Below are 23869 nucleotides of genomic sequence, written 5' to 3' on the forward strand. Positions count from 1 at the left end.
ACGAGCAGTGCATACCGACCAGCGGCCACATTCACCGCGGCAAGCCCCACCAATGTGCCAATTTTGCGCCGTGCTGTGCGGTTAATCAAGCGAAATAATCGAGTATGAAACCAACCTTTTCGCAAATTTTCAGCATGCTACACGACAGAGGTAGGTCTGCGGAATATTTCAACAGACCAATGTACGACGGAGTTGCTACGGTCCGCATTCTAGCCGAACAAGAGCGCGTTATGTATCTAGACCCGTCACACGTAGCCGCACGGTGGCTGAAGCAAAATATACGGGAAAAGAGCATCAGCACCAACAGGCAGTCATCGACGATCCGCTTTCATCTTGTTTTGGCACGCGACCCGGCCCGATCCTAATGTCACATCGTCTCGACCATGACCAGGACAAACTTCTGGTCTGTCCCAGAACTACATGTGACGGGCCCGACCCACAGGCGCCTGGTGTGATAAAGACCGGCCCACAGGCGTCTGGTGCGATGGAATGCGGCCCACACGCGCCCCACCTGTCCGGTGCGAAGATGGTGGCACCGGCAACCGATGAGGCCGACTCGAACGAGGCCACGTCGTCCAGCGGGGACACGCTGCCGCCGTCATCGTCCGACGACTCGTCATGCAGCACCGTCTGCCGACAGCAGGCCGGAGCCCCACGACGGTCAGGGCCAGGGTCAGGGCCGGCACCGGGTCAGATCAAGGTCAGGCCAGCAGCCAGGAGAGGGTCACGATGGGAGCGACGTCAGGGCCAGGGTCAGGGCCAGGGCCGGCACCAGGTCAGATCGAGGTCAGGCCAGCAGCCAGGACAGGGTCACGGTAGAAGCGACGTCAGGGCCAGGGTCAGGGCCGGCACCGGGTCAGATCGAGGTCAGGCCAGCAGCCAGGACAGGGTCACGGTAGGAGCGACGTCAGGGCCAGGGTCAGGGCCAGGGCCGGCACCGGGTCAGATCAAGGTCAGGCCAGCAGCCAGGACAGGGTCACGGTAGGAGCGGCGTCAGGGCCAGGGCCAGGGGCCGGCACCGGATCAGATCGAGGTCAGGCCAGCAGCCAGGACAGGGTCACGGTAGGAGCAACGTCAGGGCCAGGGTCAGGGCCAGGGCCGGCACCGGGTCAGATCAAGGTCAGGCCAGCAGCCAGGACAGGGTCACGGTAGGAGCGGCGTCAGGGCCAGGGCCAGGGCCGGCACCGGATCAGATCGAGGTCAGGCCAGCAGCCAGGACAGGGTCATGGTAGGAGCGACGTCAGGGCCAGGGTCAGAATCAAACCACGGCAGATCAGGTCTGGAGTCAAGTCAGGGTAACCTGTGGAGCTGGATCAGAATCAGGACCGAAGCCGGAGGGAGGTCAGGACCAGGATAGGAGCTGTGTACGAGCCAGTCAGGAACAGCGGCGCGCCAGGGTCCGGGAGTGGCGGGGCGGGGCGGGGCGGGCAGTCAGCCACGCTGGATGCAAACCGAGCTATACCCATTCATCTACCTACGAACGGAACAGACCGAACCAAAATGTCCCTCTTGAGCGACCATCCGACCAATGAACCGGAACCGCTGAAGGGCGCTCCAACCAAACAAGATGCGACCAAGGCACGGCCAGTAATTGGCACCGCGCATCCCTGTCGGCACACTTAGTGGTGGTAGTGCTGGTACTAGATGGCTAACGATATTACATAACTAACCCTAAACCGTAGCACTAACCATCGTAAGCACCAGTTACACATACAAGTTTCACCTCAGCACTCCAGTGGCAATAATCGACAAAATGCGCTTATTCAATCTATCACAGACGCCGCAGCACCACAAAGCGTCTAAAATCAAACAGCTTGTCCAGACTGCCACATGCCAACTGCTTCTGTGACAAGCCGCACAAGCGGCGGCCGCCAGCTGGCAGCCCGAGCGTGCGGACACGGCGCGCCTGTGGGGCCGGACGACGGCGGAGTCATGCTCACCTTGCCCGGCACCAGGTGGCGCGGCGAGAGCAGCGACGAGTCAGCCGGCGGCGCGGCCGCCTCCTCCGGCTCCAGGTTCCCCAGCGAGCGGCGCCGCACGCCCCAGTTAAAGTTGTCCAGACTCTCGCCCTGCCGGGTCAGTCAGGTCAGCAGTGGCAGGCGTACGGCAGACGGTTTAGAGCACGACAACCACAACATGGTTCGCGCACACACAGTGAAAAGCGTGAAACGTCTGCCAGCTATTACCAATCCCGCAACCTTGCTAGACCACCACGGGCTCCGCCCGCGCACATACCAAGCCGCTGGTATCATACAGGCAACCATCGCCCGCTCCACTACGTCGACACTAAATGTCACCAGGACGACAGGTTACACTCTTACCCGGGCGGACGGGACGGCAAGTCACACCCTTACGGCATTCGCCCTCATTTTCGTTACACAGCATGCCATCCTCCTATGAACAACGTCCTGCCAATACCGTCAGCAGACCAGCACTATCCCTATCGCTGCGCCTGAAAACCCGACAGCGCACACTCTCTCAGTCTCCAAACGCAGAGGCGTGACATCAACGTATGGTCCGTCACGACGAACGAAATGCCACCACCGACAACTGCGCCTTCGATACTGCGCATAAATCGTATACTTCTCGGCCCTGTTTAAAGAAAGGGAGGCCAATACAGATGTGACGCAAGCGAGTCTCTGGGTCAACTGACGCCTTCAGCGGGGGCCAGCTGGGCTGGTCGCCCGCTCGGGCTGCGCGCCAGGCCTGTCGTTGGGCCAGCGTTTGGTATGCCGCCGAACGCACCCTTGGCTGATAAACCACCACGCCCATGGTCCACCAAAGCATGGCTGTACCACCTGCTGTCGCCACACGCCGTGAGGCTGCATCGGTAGCAGTGACTTCCAACGTATCTCAGTTTTGCAATGCTTTGTCCAGGTACATGCGACGAACTATGCAGTTGTTTCATAGTCAAACGCAGGTGTCAGGCGAACAAACAAATATCAGACCTTCATAAACGTGCCCAAAAGAGACGTCGACGTCTTTGAGTACGGTGGTGTGACGGTGTGAGTAGGCACGGTGCGAAAAGTGCTTGATGGTGGCCTGATTGGAAGTCAAGCATTGCAGGATGACAACCGCATACGCTTACTGCCACAGAAGAGTCAGAGAGTTGGGCCTGGGCCACGTTTGAACCAGCATTAGTGTCGTGTGCATCGGCGCACTCGATATATTATCGGTGTCAAACCACTTACAGTTCTTCTCTCGCAGAAGACCACCAAGAGTAATTATGCGATCCAATTGACATTTGCGACCCTGACGGCAGTCGTGACGGGGCCGAGGTGAATCGTTCAGAAAGGTCAGACCATGAGAGCTCCCCAGCGCCGGCGGCGGCACGGCGCGATTGCCTGCTGCCGCCGGAGCCGCGGCTCAGCTGCAGCCCTGCTGCCACCGGAGCTGCGGTCCGGCTGCACCTGCTGCCGCAGGAGCCGCGGTCCGACCGCAGTCCTGCTGCCGTGCCTCGGGACCCGTCCGTTGCCGCACGGCGCGCCGTCCCGTGCCTCCGAGATCTGACCCCGGCGGCTCAGCCATCGAAGCGACGTTCGAGAAATTCCAACGATATTTTTCCACCTACTCGAGACCGTGAACGGGCGACTGTGAGTGGCGCCGCCCCGATCCCTGACGACACTGAGCCACATATGTCAGCCACACGACCGCACGAGAACCACATTGCGTTCGAAATGGCAACCATAAACCAAAACTATTCCCCAACTAGCCGGGAGGTGGGGGTGGGGACCACGAGCTGGTGCGTCACACTTTTATATATGACGTCACGCCTTGATAAAAGACAGGAACTCACAGTTCCCACTCCGGCAACAGGTGTACCTAACGACAGCAATCAGCCGACCCAGCGGATTATAGGCGGCTGGCAACGGCCTTCACTAGCGACCATTGTCAACACGACAGCGAAACCCCTGAACTGGAGTCGCGGCTGTCAGTGGGAGACCATCGCCCATCCCGTGCTGATTGCGTTCGTCACGTGCACGCCGCTTCAGCCCATGAAAAAGCGACGGGAGGAGACACAGAGACCGCTCGCTGCCGCCGCCCGAGTCGTCCAGGTTGCGTCGTCCAGTCAGCGCTGCCACCCAGGTTGCCCGCCATGCGACTGTAGGCCCCGCGATCGACCAGCGGCCGCCTCAATACGAACGGAACCATGCGGCGGCCAAGATTAAAGCCTCTAAATCTTCGCTATTGTCGCAAACACGCCCGGTGACTCGCACACATCACGGTTGTCACATCACACAAACGCCACGGAATATTGGAGCGCGCGCCTCCACTGAAACAGATGACGCAATCCACCCAGGGAGCCCCGAATATCTGTCCCGCGTCCGCGTTCATCAAACGGCCACAGGAGTGGTGCGGTGGGCGTTCAAAGGTGACAAGCCGGCACACGGCAGGCCTGGCGACGGCGCCGCGGTCGACAGACGTCCAGTCTCACGGGGCGGCGGCGCCGAGCGTGACCCGTCTGAGCTCCGGTGTCACACGTGGCCAGGCGACGGCGCCGCGGTCGACAGACGTCCAGTCTCACGGGGCGGCGGCGCCGAGCGTGACCCGTCTGAGCTCCGGTGTCACACGGCAGGCCTGGCGACGGCGCCGCGGTCGACGGATGTCCAGTCTCACGGGGCGGCGGCGCCGAGCGTGATCCGTCTGAGCTCCGGTGTCACACGTGGCCAGGCGACGGCGCCGCGGTCGACGGATGTCCAGTCTCACGGGGCGGCGGCGCTGAGCGTGACCCGTCTGAGCTCCGGTGTCACACGCCAGGCCTGGCGGCGGCGCCGCGGTCGACGGATGTCCAGTCTCACGGGGCGGCGGCGCTGAGCGTGGCCCGTCTGAGCTCCGGTGTCACACGCCAGGCCTGGCGACGGCGCCGCGGTCGACGGATGTCCAGTCTCACGGGGCGGCGGCGCTGAGCGTGACCCGTCTGAGCTCCGGTGTCACACGCCAGGCCTGGCGACGGCGCCGCGGTCGACGGATGTCCAGTCTCACGGGGCGGCGGCGCTGAGCGTGGCCCGTCTGGGCTCCGGTGTCACACGTGGCCAGGCCGGCTGCCCGGGCCGCACCTCCGTCCGCCGCGCTATAGCGCGCCCGCCAGCCAGACCAGACGTCACGAAAGCCAACAGTTCGGCGCCTAGCTCCCCGGGCTGGTACAGTGCCGCCCCGAACGGTAGCAGTCGGCATTCAACAGTGGCAAACTATTGGCTTTCTGTACTTGTTCGTTTTCGGCAAATAATGGCCTGCCTCCCGTGTCAAACCCTGTCAGATTGGTCATGTGCCACAAATACTTGCCCCCCAAAACTGGACAGTAAACATCTGAGAGCCTCGTAAGCGGTGCTACCCTACGCGTAGACTCCCACCGCAAAGTCTACTTTAATCCAAGGGTACGATTAGTTTACTTCCCTGATTGGTCACCATCGGGTGGTAAGCTCACATTTACAGATGCGGTAACAGATGGGTGAACACGCAGCCAATACAAGCTATGCACCAAATGTACGGAATACAAATTTAGCGTGTTGTTGTTTGCTGACTGACGCTCAATACGGCTTGCTGGTTTTCAGACAAGCTAACCGGTCACGTCACCAGCTGATGGCTAGTGCAGGGTGTCAGGATCGAGTGTACTTTTGGGTGATGAGAAGAAACATCGCCATTTTATGAGCTCTTATGGAAAGTCTTCCTCAATTCATTCAAAGGTCCCGGGAACAAACTAATTTCCCACGGCTTGTCAGGCCTTGGAAATATATCGAGGTCATTCCGGACAACCAGTTTGGTTTGCACCTCGCCACCGGGTAAATTATATACGCTGGGAAAATAACTGCTAAATCATACAAACAGTAATTTGACCTACGACAAACAGCTAGTTGCTTTATATTCCGTTGTTTCGCCGTATACTTACCGATCTTAAAACTTCTGCGCTACATCTTGCGAATTTTCAATGGGATGAAAACGCTATGTACGCGTCTAAGTCGCACGCAACAGCTGACGTGTGACGCATGAAAAGTAAAACTTATGTGATCCATCAAGCACCTGTAGGAATCTGAAATCGTTACCGAAATGCAAGTGGACAATATTCAAACATCCCATATCCACGGCTCGAGCCTGTGCGCAGACACACCCGCGACACGGCCCGCCGAATCTGGCAGGTCGTTTTGCCGCCCGCCGTGCCCACGCGATCGATCGCCGGCTGCCCTGCGAGCTGGAGACCACCTCCAGCTAAATCTCCACTGAGCGGAACAATGGCCTTGTAAAATACAGTGAGACACAGTCCAGCACGAGCGCGGCCGAGTGTAGCGCGCTTACCTCCTGGCTCTCCAGCTCGTACTCGAGGAAATCGAACTCGCGGATGACGCCGAACTGCTGCGCCTCGTGCTCGTCCAGCGACTCGGCCGACTCGTGCGGCACGCCGGACACCTCCTCCGTCGACGAGGCCATCGACGACTGGCGCTCCAGCATGTCCGACGTCTGGCTGAAGATCACCTGCGCGCCACACGGCATCATGATTATCATCCATGGATGCCCTTCCGCAAGTTACGCCGTGGTCACAGTCAGCAGCTTGTCACGTGTCACAAACGACAGGTTTCGTTACATCGATACGTTAGATGAAAAAATCATACTGGCCATGTTCAGCGAAAGCCCCCCTGCCTCCCCCCCCCCCCCCCCACACCCGCTGGTCACTCCCACTCACCGACGGACTCTTGGGCAGGCCGACTCGCGTGCCGCAGCTGATGAGCAGGTTCAGCAGGCGGTCGCGCGTGCGACTCTGTAACCGGGCCGAATTCGGTGAGCATCGGGCGACACGGCCGTCGGCGTACGGGTCCCAGCGGCAGCGTCAACAACGGGCCACGCGGCACACAGAGCGAGCCACACCCAGCCAGTCCAGCCTCGCACCGCCTCACCATCTGGCTCCAGATCTGACCGGGACGTCTCCCCAGCACAGCACGCTGCACTACAGCAACAAGCAACGGTAACTCAGACAGGGCACCCGGGCTCCAGCAGTCACAAACCCCAGCACGCCCCAGAGGCGCCGAGCGGCGGCGGACGTCGGTCCGCCACTGTCGGCGGCGAGCCCGGCCGCGGCGCGGCACCCAGCCCGACCTGGGACAGCCAGGGCCGCTTCCAGCCGCCGCTGGTCACGTCCGCCAGCAGGGTGGAGACGGAGCGGCGAGGGGACGCGCTCTCCTCCTTGGCGGCCGGCTCGGCGCTCGGCTTGGTCACGCGTCGTCCTATGATGGGCGTCTGAGACACGTCGAACGTGAACTCCATGGTGCGGCCTGCGGGCGCGGCCGGCACGAGCGTCACTGCGGGAGGTCCCGGCCGCTGACGTGGCGCTCAGCCGGGGGACACGCGCGTCACCGAGCGCTGTCAGATGGCAGACACTCTGCCGACTCCCCCCGATCCCGTCTGAGGCGGGTGGCAGACACTGCCGACCCCCCTGATCCCGTCTGAGGCGGGTGGCAGACACTCTGCCGACTCCCCCGACCCCGTCTGAGGCGGGTGGCAGACACTCTACCAACTCCCCCCGATCCCGTCTGAGGCGGGTGGCAGACACTCTGTCGACTCCCCCCGATCCCGTCTGAGGCGGGTGGCAGACACTCTACCAACTCCCCCCGATCCCGTCTGAGGCGGGTGGCAGACACTCTGTCGACTCCCCCCGATCCCGTCTGAGGCGGGTGGCAGACACTCTGTCGACTCCCCCCGATCCCGTCTGAGGCGGGTAGCACACACTCTGCCGAGTCCCCCGATCCCGTCTGAGGCGGGTGGCAGACACTCTACCAACTCCCCCCGATCCCGTCTGAGGCGGGTGGCAGACACTCTGTCGACTCCCCCCGATCCCGTCTGAGGCGGGTTAGCACACACTCTGCCGAGTCCCCCGATCCCGTCTGAGGCGGGTGGCAGACACTCTACCAACTCCCCCCGATCCCGTCTGAGGCGGGTAGCACACACTCTGCCGAGTCCCCCGATCCCGTCTGAGGCGGGTAGCACACACTCTGCCGAGTCCCCCGATCCCGGCTGAGGCGGGTGGCAGACACTCTGCTAACTCCCCCCGATCCCGTCTGAGGCGGGTGGCAGACACTTTACCGACTGCCCCACTCCAGTCTGTGGCGGGCTGAACGTACAGCCCCGCGGCCACCCGTGGCAATGACGTCCCCTCGGCGGTGCAATCTGTCTTGACTGAAGACACAACTTGACACAACTGAAGCCTTGTGGTGCGGCCAATGTAGAGCAGCAACAACGCACATACCATTGCAGCTCAACCCAAACGCAAGCCGAGCTGCCCAAATGCAGTCTCCTCGCTACGGGCGTCTCGCAGCGGCGGTCCCACAGAACAGACAGGATGGTTTAGCCTCATGACAGACATAACACTGGTCCCAACGCGTTCCCACGAACAACGCGAACGCAATCTCAGTGCTGCGAACAATGTGCGTTTCCTCGGCATACGCTAGCGCCATTTACTGGAATCAGAAATACGCATCGTCAGCGTAGTGGACAACGGTGTCGTCCTGGGATGCATACATGACTTGGGTTAAAAAGAACTATGCAGTGAGCAATATGCTGCTCTACAATATACTCCGTGCCTACGTAACCTGCAAAGATGATTTAAATGCTCGCCAGGACCTGAGCCTGTTCCGAGGGACTCGACCGGGCGCCCGTTGAACCGTGCGTTGTTCCGGCTCAGCCTTCATCAGACCTATCACCTTTCCAACCGCAGTAAGACCACTGACTGTAGTTAACCCGTACATGAACTGGTCATCGGTCACTCGAATGTCCGGTCATTGGTATCTATGATGGACCCCGTGCTCCATACTCTTGGCGAGCAAAACCTTGGCATATGTGTGCCACTGAGACGTGGCTATCAGTTCTTGCCACGGACAAAATACTGGCATTCCCCGGTTATAGACTGGTGCATCGAGACCGCCCCGTTGAGACCCGAGGTGGTAGTGTTGCCATCGTGTGTCGGGAAAACCTCGCTATAAGCCTTCTTCCAATTACGAGCACCGAATGTGCCTACGAGTTGTTCTGGGTGCCGATCTCGGGCGGGGACACCGTTCTCTTGCTGTCATCATTGTGTTGACGTCATCTAACGTCCACCATCTCAGCCGGTACCAGACGGTTTGGCTGACTTATATAACCAACTAAGTGCTGCTGTGAGCCTGGGCAAGGCGGCCTTCTGCCTGGCTGATGTATATACATACATACATACATACATACATACATACACATACACACCCACACACACACACCCACACACCCACACCCACACCCACACGCACACCCACACACACACATATATATATATATATATATATATATATATATATATATATATATATGTATACATAGACCTATATATGTATACATAGACCTTTTAGAGGCGGACGGTCCTGGTGTGCGTCGTTTCAGCCCTGTTTTGAAAGACCTTAGCCTGTTGCAACTCATCAAGACACCTACGCACGTGGACCCGACCGAGACTCTCTTATATCACATCATCAACAGTCCTGACTAGGAGCCAACTGACCAGATGTTGACTGAGATGATCGCCGACCATCTGATCATCATTGTCCGCGGCGTGCCAGGTATTTACACTACATTTTCCATGTCTGACGAATGATAAAGTCGACTGATCCTGGTCGAAGACATTTATCGACGTTAGGCCAGGCCACTGAGTTGCAAAGTTATCACCGGGGGCTTACACAGCAATATTTCCCTCCACATGCAGCAATGCGTAGTTTTCTTTCTTGTTTTGAACTGATCTGAAGGGAAGGCTTTCTTCAGTCCTCTGCCGAATCACGAAAAGCTTTCAGGCGCCCAAAAGAAGGCACTAAACTTTGCGGCGCATGGGGATTGACGACACCGTTTCCGCCACCAAGACACACAGTCCTCGGAGTGTGTGTCTATAAACAAACTCTGCGGCGACGTAAAGAAGCTTTGCAACGCGGCACCTTTGGTAATCTGCTTGCGTCTCAGCGTGGTAATTCCTCACCCACGTAAAAAGTTGCCGCGGAATGCTGCAGCCACCACTACGGCGCCACATCATCTACGACTCGTTGCTGCTCTTGGGCGCGTGGCCAAATGTACCCGACGACTGTTATCACTCGCACACGACTTGCCACCGCACCGCAACATCGCTTGCCACCGGCGTCGGCGGCTAGAGGCGAGCAGGTGCAGCGGCCACCACCAGGGTCGGCTCACAGCGACCGGGTTCGGATCTCACCAGGCAGCTCTTTCTTGGCCACCAGCTCGGCCTCGACGAACGACACGTGGATGCCGGAGCCGTCGGCGGCCTGCGCCAGGCCGCTGGTCGGCGCCGCCGCCAGCGTCGAGCATTGGGTCACAGCCAGCTTGAGAATACGCAGCGCTTCGCGCCAGTGTTGCCCCTGCTGGTAGAGCAGGCCACGGTCACGGCACGGCCTTGGCGGCGCGTCCAGTGACAGGTCAGGGTCAAAACAAGACGCTGACAGAAACAGCCAGGACACGGGACTGACAGTGACATGGGTCAGGTACTCCAGTGATACGGGGCAGGTACTCCAGTGATACGGGTCAGGTACTCCAGTGATACGGGCCAGGTACTCCAGTGATACGGGTCAGGTACTCCAGTGATACGGGTCAGGTACTCCAGTGATACGGGCCAGGTACTCCAGTGACACGGGTCAGGTACTCCAGTGATACGGGTCAGGTACTCCAGTGACACGGGTCAGGGCCAGCACACAACCTGAGCAGTGACACAGATATCCTATCATCCATATCATCCAGGTTAAGATGTGGAACCGAAACCAGCTATTCGGACTCCATGCTGTTAGTGAGCCAGCGCGAGAACACTACGTCGGCACATCTCTGTGCCTGCTGCTCCACAAGGGCGCACGGGACATGTCCAAACATACGACCAATCTCCATATTATTAATGGGTGTCCAGCTAATTCAATTAAGTTTTGGTATCATCTCGCGTGACGACAAACTTCAGTGAGAACCTCACTTGGCCTTTGCTGAACCAAAAGGAAGTCTTACTGGTGATTACAATAACGACAACATAAAAATAGCGACGCAAGCGCAGGCTGCTGGCGGTAACATCAATGACACTGACAATGAGGGAGAGGGAAGGGGTTGAGGACGCTTTGCCCATTAGGTCAGTTTGCGTCAACCAGGATCCCCTTTCTCAGTTTATATCATTATCAGTCAATGCCGTGAATGGGAGAATGAGGTGAATACTGAGAAACAGGGACAACAGCCACCAATGAGGCGGGCAACGCGGTCCAGCCAGAGCTGACGAAACCGAGGCGGATGGAGAGACGTCGTTAGGCTGTTTCGGCGCCGCTGCCTATCCGGCGGCCAGAACGGCCGCCATCGAACGCCTAACGAGCCGCCCAGTTTGCCAATCTGAGCTGAGGCGGGCGGCGAGCTGGCCGCCGGCTGGTGGCGCGGAGAGTGCGACTGGCGCATCGTCGCCGGGCAGGCCGGCTGCCAACCTGCGCGTAACGGGCGATCGAGCGCAGCAGGTCGGCGTTGATGGGCTGGTTGGCCGTCTGGCCCAGGTCCATGTAGTGCAACAGGCAGTGCAGCACGTTCAGGATCGGCTGCTGCACGAACGGCGGCCCCTTCTCCAGCACCTGCGGCGGCGGAGGAGGGCCAGTCAGCCCAAACTACGGCCGGCCCGAGCGCTCAGCCCGACAGGCTGACTGGTTCTGTCCGCTCCGGCGCTCAGCCCCAATACGACAAGCCTGAGTACAGACGTCACACGGCTTACAATGCATGGTACTGCTGCTATTAGACCCAGCCTACGTCCGAGCCGGCTGTGAAGGACGCGCCGCAACCGGTGCCGCTGGCTGGGGCCGTCTGAGCCGGGTGTGAAGGACGAGCTACAACCGGCGCCGCTGGCTGCGGCCGTCCAAGCCGGCTGTGAAGGACGAGCTACAACCGGCGCCGCTGGCCGCGGTCGTCCGAGCCGGCTGCAAAGGACGAGCTACAACCGGCGCTGCTGGCTGTGGCCGTCCGAGCCGGCTGCAAAGGACGAGCTACAACCGGCGCTGCTGGCTGCGGCCGTCCGAGCCGGCTGCAAAGGACGAGCTACAACCGGCGCCGCTGGCTGTGGCCTCCGAGCCGGCTGCAAAGGACGAGCTACAACCGGCTGCGGCTCGTCGCCGGCCGGCGTCGCTGGCTGCGGCTGGCGACTGAGTGGCCCATCCGCACGACACGGACGACCGCCAGCCGCTCACGGCACGCCCGGCCAAACACTCGGGCGTCGCGGGCCTCCCCGGCCCGCGGACTCATTACTTGCTGGCCGGCGCCGGGCGCAATATCGCTGGCGAGACTCGCCTCCCACACCGACGGTCCGCTCCCGGATGCTACACCGATGATGCTACACGGGCGCCAGTCGAGGGGACGGGGACTCCCGGGACGCGTCCCTCCGCGGCGCCAGCCCGCCTCGCCCCACACTGGTGGGCATTGAGGCGACACGCTCCACACTCCAGACGAGCACGGCTCGGCGGCGGGGGAGGCCATGCCTGGCGGTGACGTCGGGGCGGTGACGTCACTTTATATCTTTCCGGCGGGGGAGCACCTCGATTCTCCTCTGAGCCCTCAATGAACATGGACAAAAGGGAGTATTGGGCCACGTCAACACAGAACATTCCCCGGAAATGCTGGTGCACTAGGTACCCGAAGACATCACAATTGATTCATGTTCATGTTGCACCAAGTAGCATCCTGTAGGTACCTTACAACTATCATTCCAACTCCTCTATATGTCAGGCCGGTCTGCAAATATTGATAGGTTTTTCGCAAGATACCACCTTGGTCAGGACAACGAAAAATGGACTGTAAAACGCGGCAGATTTTTAGCACAACGTGAATGGTTTTAAGGCACAGACTTTTAATGATACTTCACACTTCTTGCCACCAAGGTCCTATAACGAGTCTACCACAAACGTCACACTTGAAGAAAATGACACAAACACCACGTGCATTTCAGTCCTTCAGGTACTCACACCCCGCCATCCAATACACGGCACTGTAACTGTGCTGGGGGCTGCACGAGCATAGAAAGCTAAACCGAACGGGTTTGAAGACACGCACCGAACACAAACACAAGAAGAAACAAAGCGACGAATGTCGGTGTTCGCCAAAACGACCGTGCGAACTGTTTCTAAACGCACATCACGAAACAACGTGGTTCAAAAGGCATGTCAAGTTGCCCAAAAGCTAGGCACCAGAACGTTCACGTCCCAGGACAACGCGTGGATGCTCAACCTCTGGAGAAGGTAACGACTGTGCAATAAATCTTCGTACCCTGAGAAAAACGTGTTTTTTGCTGTTGCTAAAATCTCTACCGCGGTGTTCATAAAACGGGTCACGAACGTTAAGTTTCATTTCGCCTCCCCACACAAGCCTGCAAAGGCACCGGTTTCGGCCGGTGTGGGGGAGTAGCGTCCCCCCGGGTGCCAGCCTCGGTAACGGGTGGCCGGCACAAGCTGTTCGCTTCAGCGACCCGGCTGGGACGTGAGCTCCAGCTTCTTGTTCTGCCAGCTTCTTCACCATCACTCCCATCACCGTACAAAAAAATCCGCCCTTTCACCACTCTTCATCCTCGCTTTATCAGGAACCGTTCCCCCAATCGCCTCCGTCCCGGGTTGATCTGATGCTGGCGGCTGAGGGGCGCGCCGTGCGGGTCAGTCGCGACGCGCCCAACACTCCACTTTAGCCGGTATATCTGGGGGCGTGGAGAGGGGGACGGGGCATCACGCGGGCCAAGTGGCTTGTCGCCTGCGCTGCATGCCGGGTGCCCTTCGGTTTGGCAAAGCTTGGTCTCCGCCTGACTGCTCTCGACGGCTTACAGGGAATGTTTCACGTTTGCATGGGACATTGAACTAAAAAAGCCATCTTGAAGATCATCCCGTGCGGTTCGAAGCCCTACCCTTCTTTAGAGCTAAGCCACTCTAGTTTCTGAGCTACAGGTCCGCGAAGATGTGCAGACTATTTCGGGGTAACTATTTTAAGGTCACCCTGGCATCCATGGTGCTATACTAACGTGATGCAAATCTTGCCATTGCATTAGCCAACAGGTCATCAAGGCCAATACAAATAAAATTGTGGAGTCGCTGATGTCTGTCGTTCATGAGCACGACTTCCAGATATAACGGCCGTCAGTTGGCTCTCAATCGATGCTGTGGACGGTGCGACGACGTTGTCAAACAATGACGTATTGAGGGGCATGTCTACTAAACGGAAAAATTGTGTCCTCTGGAATAGTCTTTTCCACCTGGAAGTATACCGATGGTCATAAGTGTGCTTATTTCATCATATTTAATGTTTACTTTTATATCCCCAAACATGGACCCATAGCTTCAAGGGGCCAGGAGACGGGGCGCTGAACCACTGATAGAAAAAGGAGGGGCTTCCTCGGTTACACCTGGCCGTGTGGGAGCTGTCGTCCGCCCCGCATAGCACCGGGGTAGCCCTGGGGTGCCATCTCGCTCTAGATGACCGGGCTGTCCCTCAGCTGGGCTCCGCGGTCGATGGGGAGTCGCAGTGCCCCATGCCTCATACAAATCACCAGTCAACGACTCACCAGTCACCCCGGTCGGCGACACCCGAGAAAGCCAAGAGCCCAGACAGTGACCACGAAACCACTGGACGAACCCCAACCCCAAAACAAAAAAGAGTCACGGGGTATGCCCGCCCCGCTCGACCCCAGATGCCAGTCAGGGGAAACCGTTTTTACACCGACAGCGGAGAAGAGCCCAGAGTTTTCGATGTCGTATCAACATGCCCGGGACAGTCACGGAGCTAATATACACCGGATGCGGTCTATGAATCCAAAGCATAATGAGGATTCCGCAGCCAAACACGGGAACGCCACCAGCGCCATCCACATCTTAAAGAAGCTCCGGCATTGGCTTGGAGATCAGTGCCAGCAGCTAAGCATGGTGGGCTGGTGCAGAACAATGCTGCTGCTTAAGAATCGCGTCGAATGATCACCCCATTAATGGCAACAACCACCCTTCGGGGAATGCCCCGCAGCTCGATGTCTAGCAAGCACGCACGTAATGCTTTCCACAAAAGCGAGCAAGTTGTTCTATGCGCCCCAGCCTGCGTGCAAGCATCTAACCTCGCCCGCCGGCGCTGGGTATGCTTCTGTGCTCTGCAGCGACGGCACTCGAGAGACCAGCAGCAGGTCGGTTCGGTCCGGTGTCCCGGTGTCCCGCGGCGGAACACCGGGACAGTGGGCAGCTGACGGCAGCAGCCGTAGGTAGCATATGCGGCAGAAAAATATGGGGCAAAACGGAATCAGATTTGCCTCGTTTGTGTCGACTCTGCGCTTGGGAGAGTGAAAAGGCAGCCGCACAATTTCGAAAGCCGCGCATTTAAGGGAACGTTTCACATTTGCAGGCGGACTGGAACTGAAATTACCATCCTGATGATTACTCGATGCAGTTCACGGCTCTGCTCATCTTTAAAAATAAAACCCCCTTATTTCTGAGCTACACGTCCACGACAGTATGCAGACTAGATCATGCAGACCACTTCACGGTTACAAGGTTATCTACGACTAAGATCGTTGGGACGTTCATATCTGGCGTTCGTGAGCACGATTTCCAGATCGAGCGCCCGTCAGTTGCCGCTCAACCAACATTGTGGGCTTCTAAAAGGACTCGTTTGGTCGTTTGGATTAGAGCCCTTTCGACCAAAAATGGTCATTTCAGGGCTATGGCATGAAAGAAAATGGCTAATGGTGGGGCAGACGTGCATGCACCTGGGTGGGGGCAACCGCCGAGCTTTAACCCGCGCGGACGCGCTGGGCGACCGGTCTAGATCCCCTTCCCACGGGGCTTTCGGCTCTCTCAGAGTTGACGCGTGCATCCTGAGCCGGTCAAGTGGGATGGCGCGACGATGCAGCATGAAGCGAGAAAGGGATGAGAGGAACGACTGTTTAAATAAGATTACGGTTTGTGCTCTACAGCACAATATATGAAACAAGCTCAACACCTTCATACCTTTAATATCTATCTCTTCGTATCTTCAATACTTTAAATGTGAAGCATTCCCTTTAAGAATAGAGCCGTAAGCGAGTATGTCAACAAACGTAAACACCTAAAAATGACTGACAAACATGAGCACAAAACATGACCAAAATACGAGCGCATCACTGCATATGGTCTAGCAACACCTCTAGCACCGCCCGGCCACCTATCAGGAGATAAAAGTGCGTGAAGTGAGTGCTAGGGTGGGAATTTTGCCAGGCGAGCTTGGCAGCACCTCATCGTCACAAATATTTCATGACGCATTCAGGCAAGGGCGCATTGGGGGCATATTTACTAAACGGAGCAATTTTGTGGTCTAGAGCAGTCTTTTCCACTTGAAGTATACCGATCGTTACAAGCGAGCTTTTTCCAACATATCTGATAATTGCTTCAATATCTTTAAATGTGGAACATTCCCTTTCGGGGTTAGAATCATGTATCCATCGCCTGGCTAGTGACGAGGCTAAGGTTCGCTGCCCACCATGTGGTAACCGTTACGCTCGCACCCGGCCCCACGGACACCGGTCAGAGCCGCTGTGAGCTGGATGCAATACATCATGACCGCGACCCGCCAGCTGCTGTGACACCCAGCGCGATGAGGTGTCACCACCATCACACAGCTGGCCATTTACGCTCCGTCTCGGTGCCATACGAGCACGCGGGAGTCTCGCGGCCCCTCCTGACCCACCAGTGGGCGCCAATGGCCTGTCTGCATGGCATTCGGCAGGGCGCGGCCGGAGCGGCGCGGGCTGACAGCGCCGGGCGGCGGCACTCAATGGCTCGCGAGCCGCCGTGACAGGGGCCGCCGCCGACACGGCCGCCTAATGGCGCCGTATCGGGCGCGCCGCCGCCGCGCTGGCCGCGCCGCTTTCAGACGTCCGCCGCAGCGCTGACCGATGCCGGCCGCGCTGGCGCCGCCGCCGGTATCGGCCGACGCTCCGGAGCACCGCGGCCCGCCGCCGAGGGCAGGCGGGTCAGGTCAGCGCCGCCGCCCGGCCGCGCGCCGACACACGCCAGTGCTCCGAACGCCGCACACACCGGTGACCCGGCCTGCCGGAGCTCCTGGCGGACGCATGCACACTGGGCGGGACAGCAGGGCACGCGGCGCCGATGGCGGGCGGCGCACGCCTCGGCGCGGCGCGGCGCGGCGCTCACCTCGACCAGGAACGTCATCACCGGGATACTGAGGTGGGTGTACGTGTCCATCAGGTACTTGACAACACACTTGGTCCACTGGAAGCTCTCCTTGCTGAACGTGCGCCGCGAGTACAGCGTCATCACGGTGGCCAGGTTGTCCAGCTTCTTACTCTTCTCCATGCACACCTGCCGACCAATAACGAGGAGAATGAGAAACAGCGGAAGGTGACGCACCAGCCACAGAAAACAAGTGCGCAGCGAACTCCGATGTCTGATCACGTACTTTTACGTATTTTCATTCTTTAAAACAGGTGCTTCACAGAAAAACCGCACGTAAGCTTGCCGACCAGGCCATCATTTATCTCAAGTAAATCCGCCAGCATCCCGCAGATACCACAATTACAGAGCATTTGATTGATAGGATCATGCACGAACTATAAATGTCGAGGCGGTCTCCGTGGCGTCTGCGGTAAAAAAGCAGTCCTTGCCTTGCAGTAGCTTACCACGCCCTTGCCTCAGCGGGTGGTGGAATGAGACGTGTCGCGTCGTGGTATGATTACTTATTTCGCAATGAACATAAAGTGACAAAAGCAAATAGCTGGGTGCAGCTCCCTCTACATGGCCAGATCCCCAGCTAGTCAGCCAGGATAGGACAGACAGTTAGAGAGGCACCTGATCGAACAACACCGGACATAAAGATATGTAGGACACAAGCGGCCCGTATTTCACGGACCACGACATGACCGGATAGGGCTAGAACAACCGAGCCAGACCGCATATACCCAGGACAATGCTGGGCCTTCCCGGAATAGACATGACTGGGTGGGGCCGCATCGGGCCAGATGGGAGCAACCAGAGCGGGACCAAACACACCGCGGACCGCAGTCGACGACATGAAATGTCAAACGCTTACATTCCATGGCATAGCCAACGCACATGCACGAGCCCGATGTCGACAAGACTTAATACACTTCTGCTTTCAGCATCAGGGCAGCAGTGGTACTGAGCGACCAGTCTCTGCCACACGGCGGGGCTTTACCTTCACGTGTGCAACCAGTCTTCGACCACTTCCACGGACACGTCTCTCAGGTTTCCTGCAATTCTGGTTCAGAGCTTTGACCCGCTTCCTGACTCAGCGCAGCCGACCTTATGCCGGGAACAATATTAGCGCATACCAACTGGTCGGGTCGTAGAACTGACGTCAGTTGCCTGCACGTGCTATCGCCACATTTGGCCCTTTAGATCGCTCCACGGCACGTGTGACCATCCGCTGCTGCGGCCCGTGTCCAGCAACACATGCTATTTTCACCGCAGCGCTCTTCAATGGAGCTTTTCAGACGGCACAGGTGCCGCCTCCTGCACGTGTCCCCGTTCATAGCGCTCCTGTACGCCATGTGCCTCAGGCTGAGCCCAGCGTCGGGCAGAGCTACTAAATCCTCCCCCCCCCCTCAGAGACCTCATGCTGATCGCCGTCCCCGTTCCCCGTTCTTTCTGTGTGACGTCCTTGTTCACAATGACTCCTGAACCGAACACATCTGGCACGGTTCTTCAGTTACATTACCTTCCGTGAGCTTTAGAGCGTGGCTCTGTAGTTCCACAGATCTCTTTTACATTCGTATATCTAGTGATCGGTCATTTTCAGTGTGAGTCGGCCAGTTCATTCCGCCTCATGCGGCACACGTGGGTTCAAGTCGGCTCCACAAAAACTGACTGGCTGCAAAAGCGGTCACAGAAGCCCAGAACTAGCGATTCCGTAACAGAACTGAAAGCAACGCAGCGCTGTGAGCAGGGGCACGCTCTCTGCCTGCCCTGGATCCGCAACATGCAGATGGAGGTAACGGGATGTCGGGGATCGTGAGCCGGTGTCCCAGCCAAACCAAAGCTTTCACCACAGCACAGAACCACAGAACTAAAGGTCGGCAGTCGGGGATCATAGGGGATTACCAGCACGTGCAGGGGATTGCCTGCACGTGTCATCACTACATTAAGCCTTGTCTTTTGCTCTCCGGGCGACTGATCGGTCAGCCTGTGGTCCAACAAGTACCGGTCACAAAGTCAGGTCATGGCGCCCCACCTTCGACGGACGGACATCATAGCGTCCCAGTTTCAACGGATGGAGGTCAAAGCGTCCCAGCTTCGGTAGACGAAGGTCATAACGTCTCATTCAGTAGATAGAGGTTGTTACGTCCCAGCTTCAGCAGGCGGAGGTCATAGCGTCACAGCTTTGGTAGCCGGAGGTCATAACGTCCCAGCTTCAGCGGGCGGAGGTCCTGGCGTCCCAGCTTCAGCTGGCGGAGGTCATGGCGTCACAGCTTCAGCTGGCGGAGGTCATAGCGTCCCAGCTTCAGCTGGCGGCAGGTCATCGGGCGGAGGTCATAGCGTCCCAGCTTCAGCGGGACGGAGGTCATAGCGTCCCAGCTTCAGCGGACGGAGGTCATAGCGTCCCAGCTTCAGCGGACGGAGGTCATAGCGTCCCAGCTTCAGCGGACGGAGGTCATAGCGTCCCAGCTTCAGCGGGCGGAGGTCCTAACGTCCCAGCTTCAGCGGGCGGAGGTCATAGCGTCCCAGCTTCAGCTGGCGGAGGTCATGGCGTCCCAGCTTCAGCGGACGGAGGTCATAGCGTCCCAGCTTCAGCTGGCGGAGGTCATAGCGTCCCAGCTTCAGCGGGCGGAGGTCCTAACGTCCCAGCTTCAGCGGGCGGAGGTCATAGCGTCCCAGCTTCAGCTGGCGGAGGTCATGGCGTCCCAGCTTCAGCGGGCGGAGGTCATGGCGTCCCAGCTTCAGCGGGCGGAGGTCATAGTGTCCCAGCTTCAGCGGGCGGAGGTCATAGCGTCCCAGCTTCAGCGGACGGAGGTCATAGCGTCCCAGCTTCAGCGGACGGAGGTCATAGCGTCCCAGCTTCAGCGGACGGAGGTCGTGGCGTCCCAGCTTCAGCGGACGGAGGTCATGGCGCCCCAGCTTCCGCGGACGGAGGTCATAGCGTCCCAGCTTCAGCGGACGGAGGCCATAGCGTCCCAGCCTCAGCGGACAGAGGTCATAGCGTCCCAGTTTCAGCGGACGGAGGTCATACCGTCCCAGTTTCAGCGGACGGAGGTCACAGCGTCCCAGCTTCAGCGGACGGAGGTCATAGCGTCCCAGTTTCAGCGGACGGAGGTCATGGCGTCCCAGCTTCAGCGGACGGAGGCCATAGCGTGCTGACGGAGGTCAGTCAGCTGGCCTCGTCTGGTGGACGGGAGTCGGACTCACAGAGCCGGTAGACGTCAGTCACGCAGCGCCACCTGGACAGGAATTACGGTCCAAATTAGCTGGATGTGAGATGTTCGACAGAAATCCATTTCAGGACCGGGTTATTTCTTTTGTTGGGGCCTAGTGAGGCCAATAAGCGGCAATTACGGTAACTTCATGTCGACTCCGTTATGGTTTCCAGACGCAAGGAGCGTATCGACCCAGAGGCACCTCGCGACCCGCCTCCATACCTCCTCCCCGCTCCCCGCCCTTCCGAGCGCAGGCCGACAACAGCGGACGTTGGCGCTTGCTACGCTCGGCAAGAGGACAGCCGCGCAGGCACGTATTGTCCTATCTAAGGAGCCTTTAGAGCAGGGCAATAGAAAGCGGGGAAATCGACGCCCAATGCTCGTGGGAAAGCGGAGGTGCATGCCGTGTAACCGCAGCAGCCTTCGTGTATAAAATCAACAATATGCTAGAATTCCAACTTATTGAAACTTTTGGCTGCCAAGTCCGTAACCAGCGGCAGGTGCTGCAAGTTGTTAAAAATATTTAGTGTAACTAATGGACGACCCCTACGAAATCAGCATTCTGCATGCATATGTGGCATGCGCTCGAGTTGGGGTCACTTTAACCCGCCGAAGGTTCGCAGGATGATTTGTGAACGGCGCGACGTGGCCGCCCCAAACTTTGAATAGCTGTACGCAATGAAACTATGGATCTTTTGGTGCACAAAATCGGATGTACCTTGTAAGTCCGCTGACCTATGGCAGGTCACAGTCAGGTCGTGGCCGTTAGCAAAGGCCATTTCCAGGTAATCGTTCAATCTGATGTGACAACGGAGTATTAGACGAAGCCACAAACCTGTAATAAAGTTTCTTTGGCAGAAGAACAATTTAATTTAGCATTGCAACAAATTCTAATGATCTACGGCCAGGTATGGAGGTCACACAGAGATTAAAACTAACTTGGCTTTTTATTCGAGAGCTTGTTGTAAGTAGCAGCTTCTGGTGCTAAATTTCAATTTATCAATAGCACGGACCACGAGACATGTTCCATGTACTTCTTAAAGGTCAGAGCAGGTCACTGATCTAATATCACCCGGGCAGCATTTGGTTTTAGAAACATACCGTCTAGTGTAGTCCCTGATACTCTTTCAAATGGTAAAATAGAAGCATCCAGTAGGTTTTGGCCTCCTTGACCTTCGAAAGGTAAAAAAGTTTACCGAACTTAAATGAAACCAACGAAATTTTGCTTACATCATCTATCCAGGTCCAAGGCGGTTGCAAAGGAAAGTCTGGGGCACTTAGGACACCAATCCGGAATTCGACTTTTGAATCGTTTGGCCTTATTTGGCACTAAAGTCATGACCTAGAAACTTCAAATTTTGGCACAAATGATTTCACAAGCAGGCCAATGCACCCAGTGAAATTGGCGTGTCTAGCTTTCTTAGTTTTGGAAATCTCGGGGGGAGGGGGTGGAATTAGATCCCCATCCGAGCGAAAGGTATTAAAGCGGTCAGCCGGTCGCGTGTTATTGATTGCGTTACAAAGTTATTATAACCCACCATTAAACCTGAAATCAAGACCGTAATGCACTGATGCAACCCTTTATCATGTTAATTCCCACTGGAGCAGCGGAAGCTCGCAACAATTACTTGCCTGCCATCCTACATACCGATCGTGGCACCACCCCTGCGCGCCATACAAAACAGACACGACGGGCGTCGAAGAAGCGTAGCTGTCATGGGTGGACGCTCAATGAGCTTGACTTTTTAAGGAGATCTCATTCCGCCTGCGGAAACCTCTAATCCGACGAAGAACCCATAAAAGCGCCTACACACACACACCGATAAATCCATGGCGCCACCTCTGTTCAGAGCTCCACTCCAGCGTCGCAAAGAACGACACCACCGTTATTCAACGCAGCAACGAAACCCCCCAACCCCACTAACTGTAGAACTGAGAGCAAAACAACGTGACGTGGTGGGGCAAGGTGCGTTAATCAAAACACAAGCTCACCGCGTGCTAATGGAGCAGCACACCAAAGAAACACTCGTGGGGGGGGGGGGGGATAAGTTTACCAAAGTCCTATCTCTAACTTTCTCTCTACTCCCATGACCTTGACAACACAAGGGACATCGATAGGGAAAACATGAAGGGTGGGCAGAAAGGGGACTTCTGCATCAGCTGAGGAAGAGTTCCAGGCCTCTGTCTTCACTTCAGACGAGGGACATCATACCTGCAACTGCCACTGTCTCAGGCCCGGACAGATTCCCTTGCTGTGGACGTCAGCGGTCGGAGATTCCCCGCTGAGGAATCGGAGGCGGGGCTGAAGATTCTACAGGGAGATGGAGACCTACAAGGCTAAGGTAAGCTGGTACTCTTTAAAGCAATCCACACAAAAATACGTTATTCGGTTAGCAATATCCAGTCGATTGCCATTATGTTTACATGACTCATACTTCATGTGTTGAAGCCGTAAAAGGCTTGAGACCGCTCGCGCTGCTGTTAACTGCGTCCCGTCCAAACTGAGAGGAGCCCGAGAGCAGTGACGACGGAGAGGGAGCTACGCAGCAAGGAGGCACTAGAGCGGCGGAGGCAGAGCTCACAAACAAAATGGCCTGTTTTCATAACAAATACTGCAGTCCACCAATGCGCTTCTGTGATTAAAGTTTGGTTACTGTTTACGCGGGCCTGGCTCCCCCCCCCCTCTGAAAAACGATGCCTAGTTGCGCAGCGATACCGACCAGGAGACAGACAGCCATAGGTCACCATTGACCCTGTAGGTCGTGGGCGGTCTGCCCGGTGAGTGAGGAAGTCCAAACACACCGTTGGACTACCGGCGAGCTTCAGCCTCGCTTTCACGCCGCTCGCTGGGCATGCTTGAGAGCTGTGTTTGTGACGCGGTGAAGGGCACGGTGGTAAGCTGACTCTCGAGAACGGTGCCTCGGGCGCACACTTTCCCGGGTCTCTCAGAATTACAGCGGATCACAGCAGCCAACGAAAGCACTGCGGGCGCAGACTTCCCCGGGCCTCTGATCATTACAACGGATCACAGCAGCCAACGAGAGCACTCCGGGCGCAGACTTCCCCGGGCCTCTGATCATTACAACGGATCACAGCAGCCAACGAGAGCACTGCGGGCGCACGCTTCCCCGGGCCTCTCAACATTACAGCGGATCACAGCAGCTAACGAGAGCACTGCGGGCGCATACTTCCCCGGACCTCTCAGTATTACAGCGGATCACAGCAGCCAACGACAAGGCCAGAAAAGCGCGGCAAACATTAGCATACGTACAACAGCGCGGCGCGGAATTTAATCTGAACAAAAGTCTGTGGCACGTATTATGTACTGACCTGATGTGTTCATTGGGGAACTGAAAAATTCACAATTGCCGCAACCGAGCAACATTTTACTTCAGACAAGAATGCTACACGTTCCATACTGCTATAAGAAAGACCGAACTTCAAAATACCTTACAATTAGAGGATAAGAGGAGA

At 57.4% G+C, this 23869-nt stretch overlaps 1 protein-coding gene across 1 annotated transcript in view; it reads right to left on the reverse strand.

Moving 5' to 3' along the window:
- Nucleotides 1–23869, reverse strand: part of LOC119107380 (protein furry) — a gene marked incomplete at its 5' end in the record, with an annotated part of 110482 nt that overhangs the window by 6025 nt on the left and 80588 nt on the right. The window contains 8 exon segments of the mRNA XM_037230813.1: nt 512–630; nt 1941–2069; nt 6292–6468; nt 6677–6751; nt 7087–7262; nt 10205–10370; nt 11454–11594; nt 17160–17327. Coding sequence (XP_037086708.1) covers nt 512–630; nt 1941–2069; nt 6292–6468; nt 6677–6751; nt 7087–7262; nt 10205–10370; nt 11454–11594; nt 17160–17327 — 1151 coding nt within the window.

Source organism: Pollicipes pollicipes, unplaced genomic scaffold (genome assembly GCF_011947565.3).
Source record: "Pollicipes pollicipes isolate AB1234 unplaced genomic scaffold, Ppol_2.1 Scaffold_6686;HRSCAF=7923_pilon_pilon_pilon, whole genome shotgun sequence".
Classification (NCBI taxonomy): domain Eukaryota; kingdom Metazoa; phylum Arthropoda; class Thecostraca; order Pollicipedomorpha; family Pollicipedidae; genus Pollicipes; species Pollicipes pollicipes.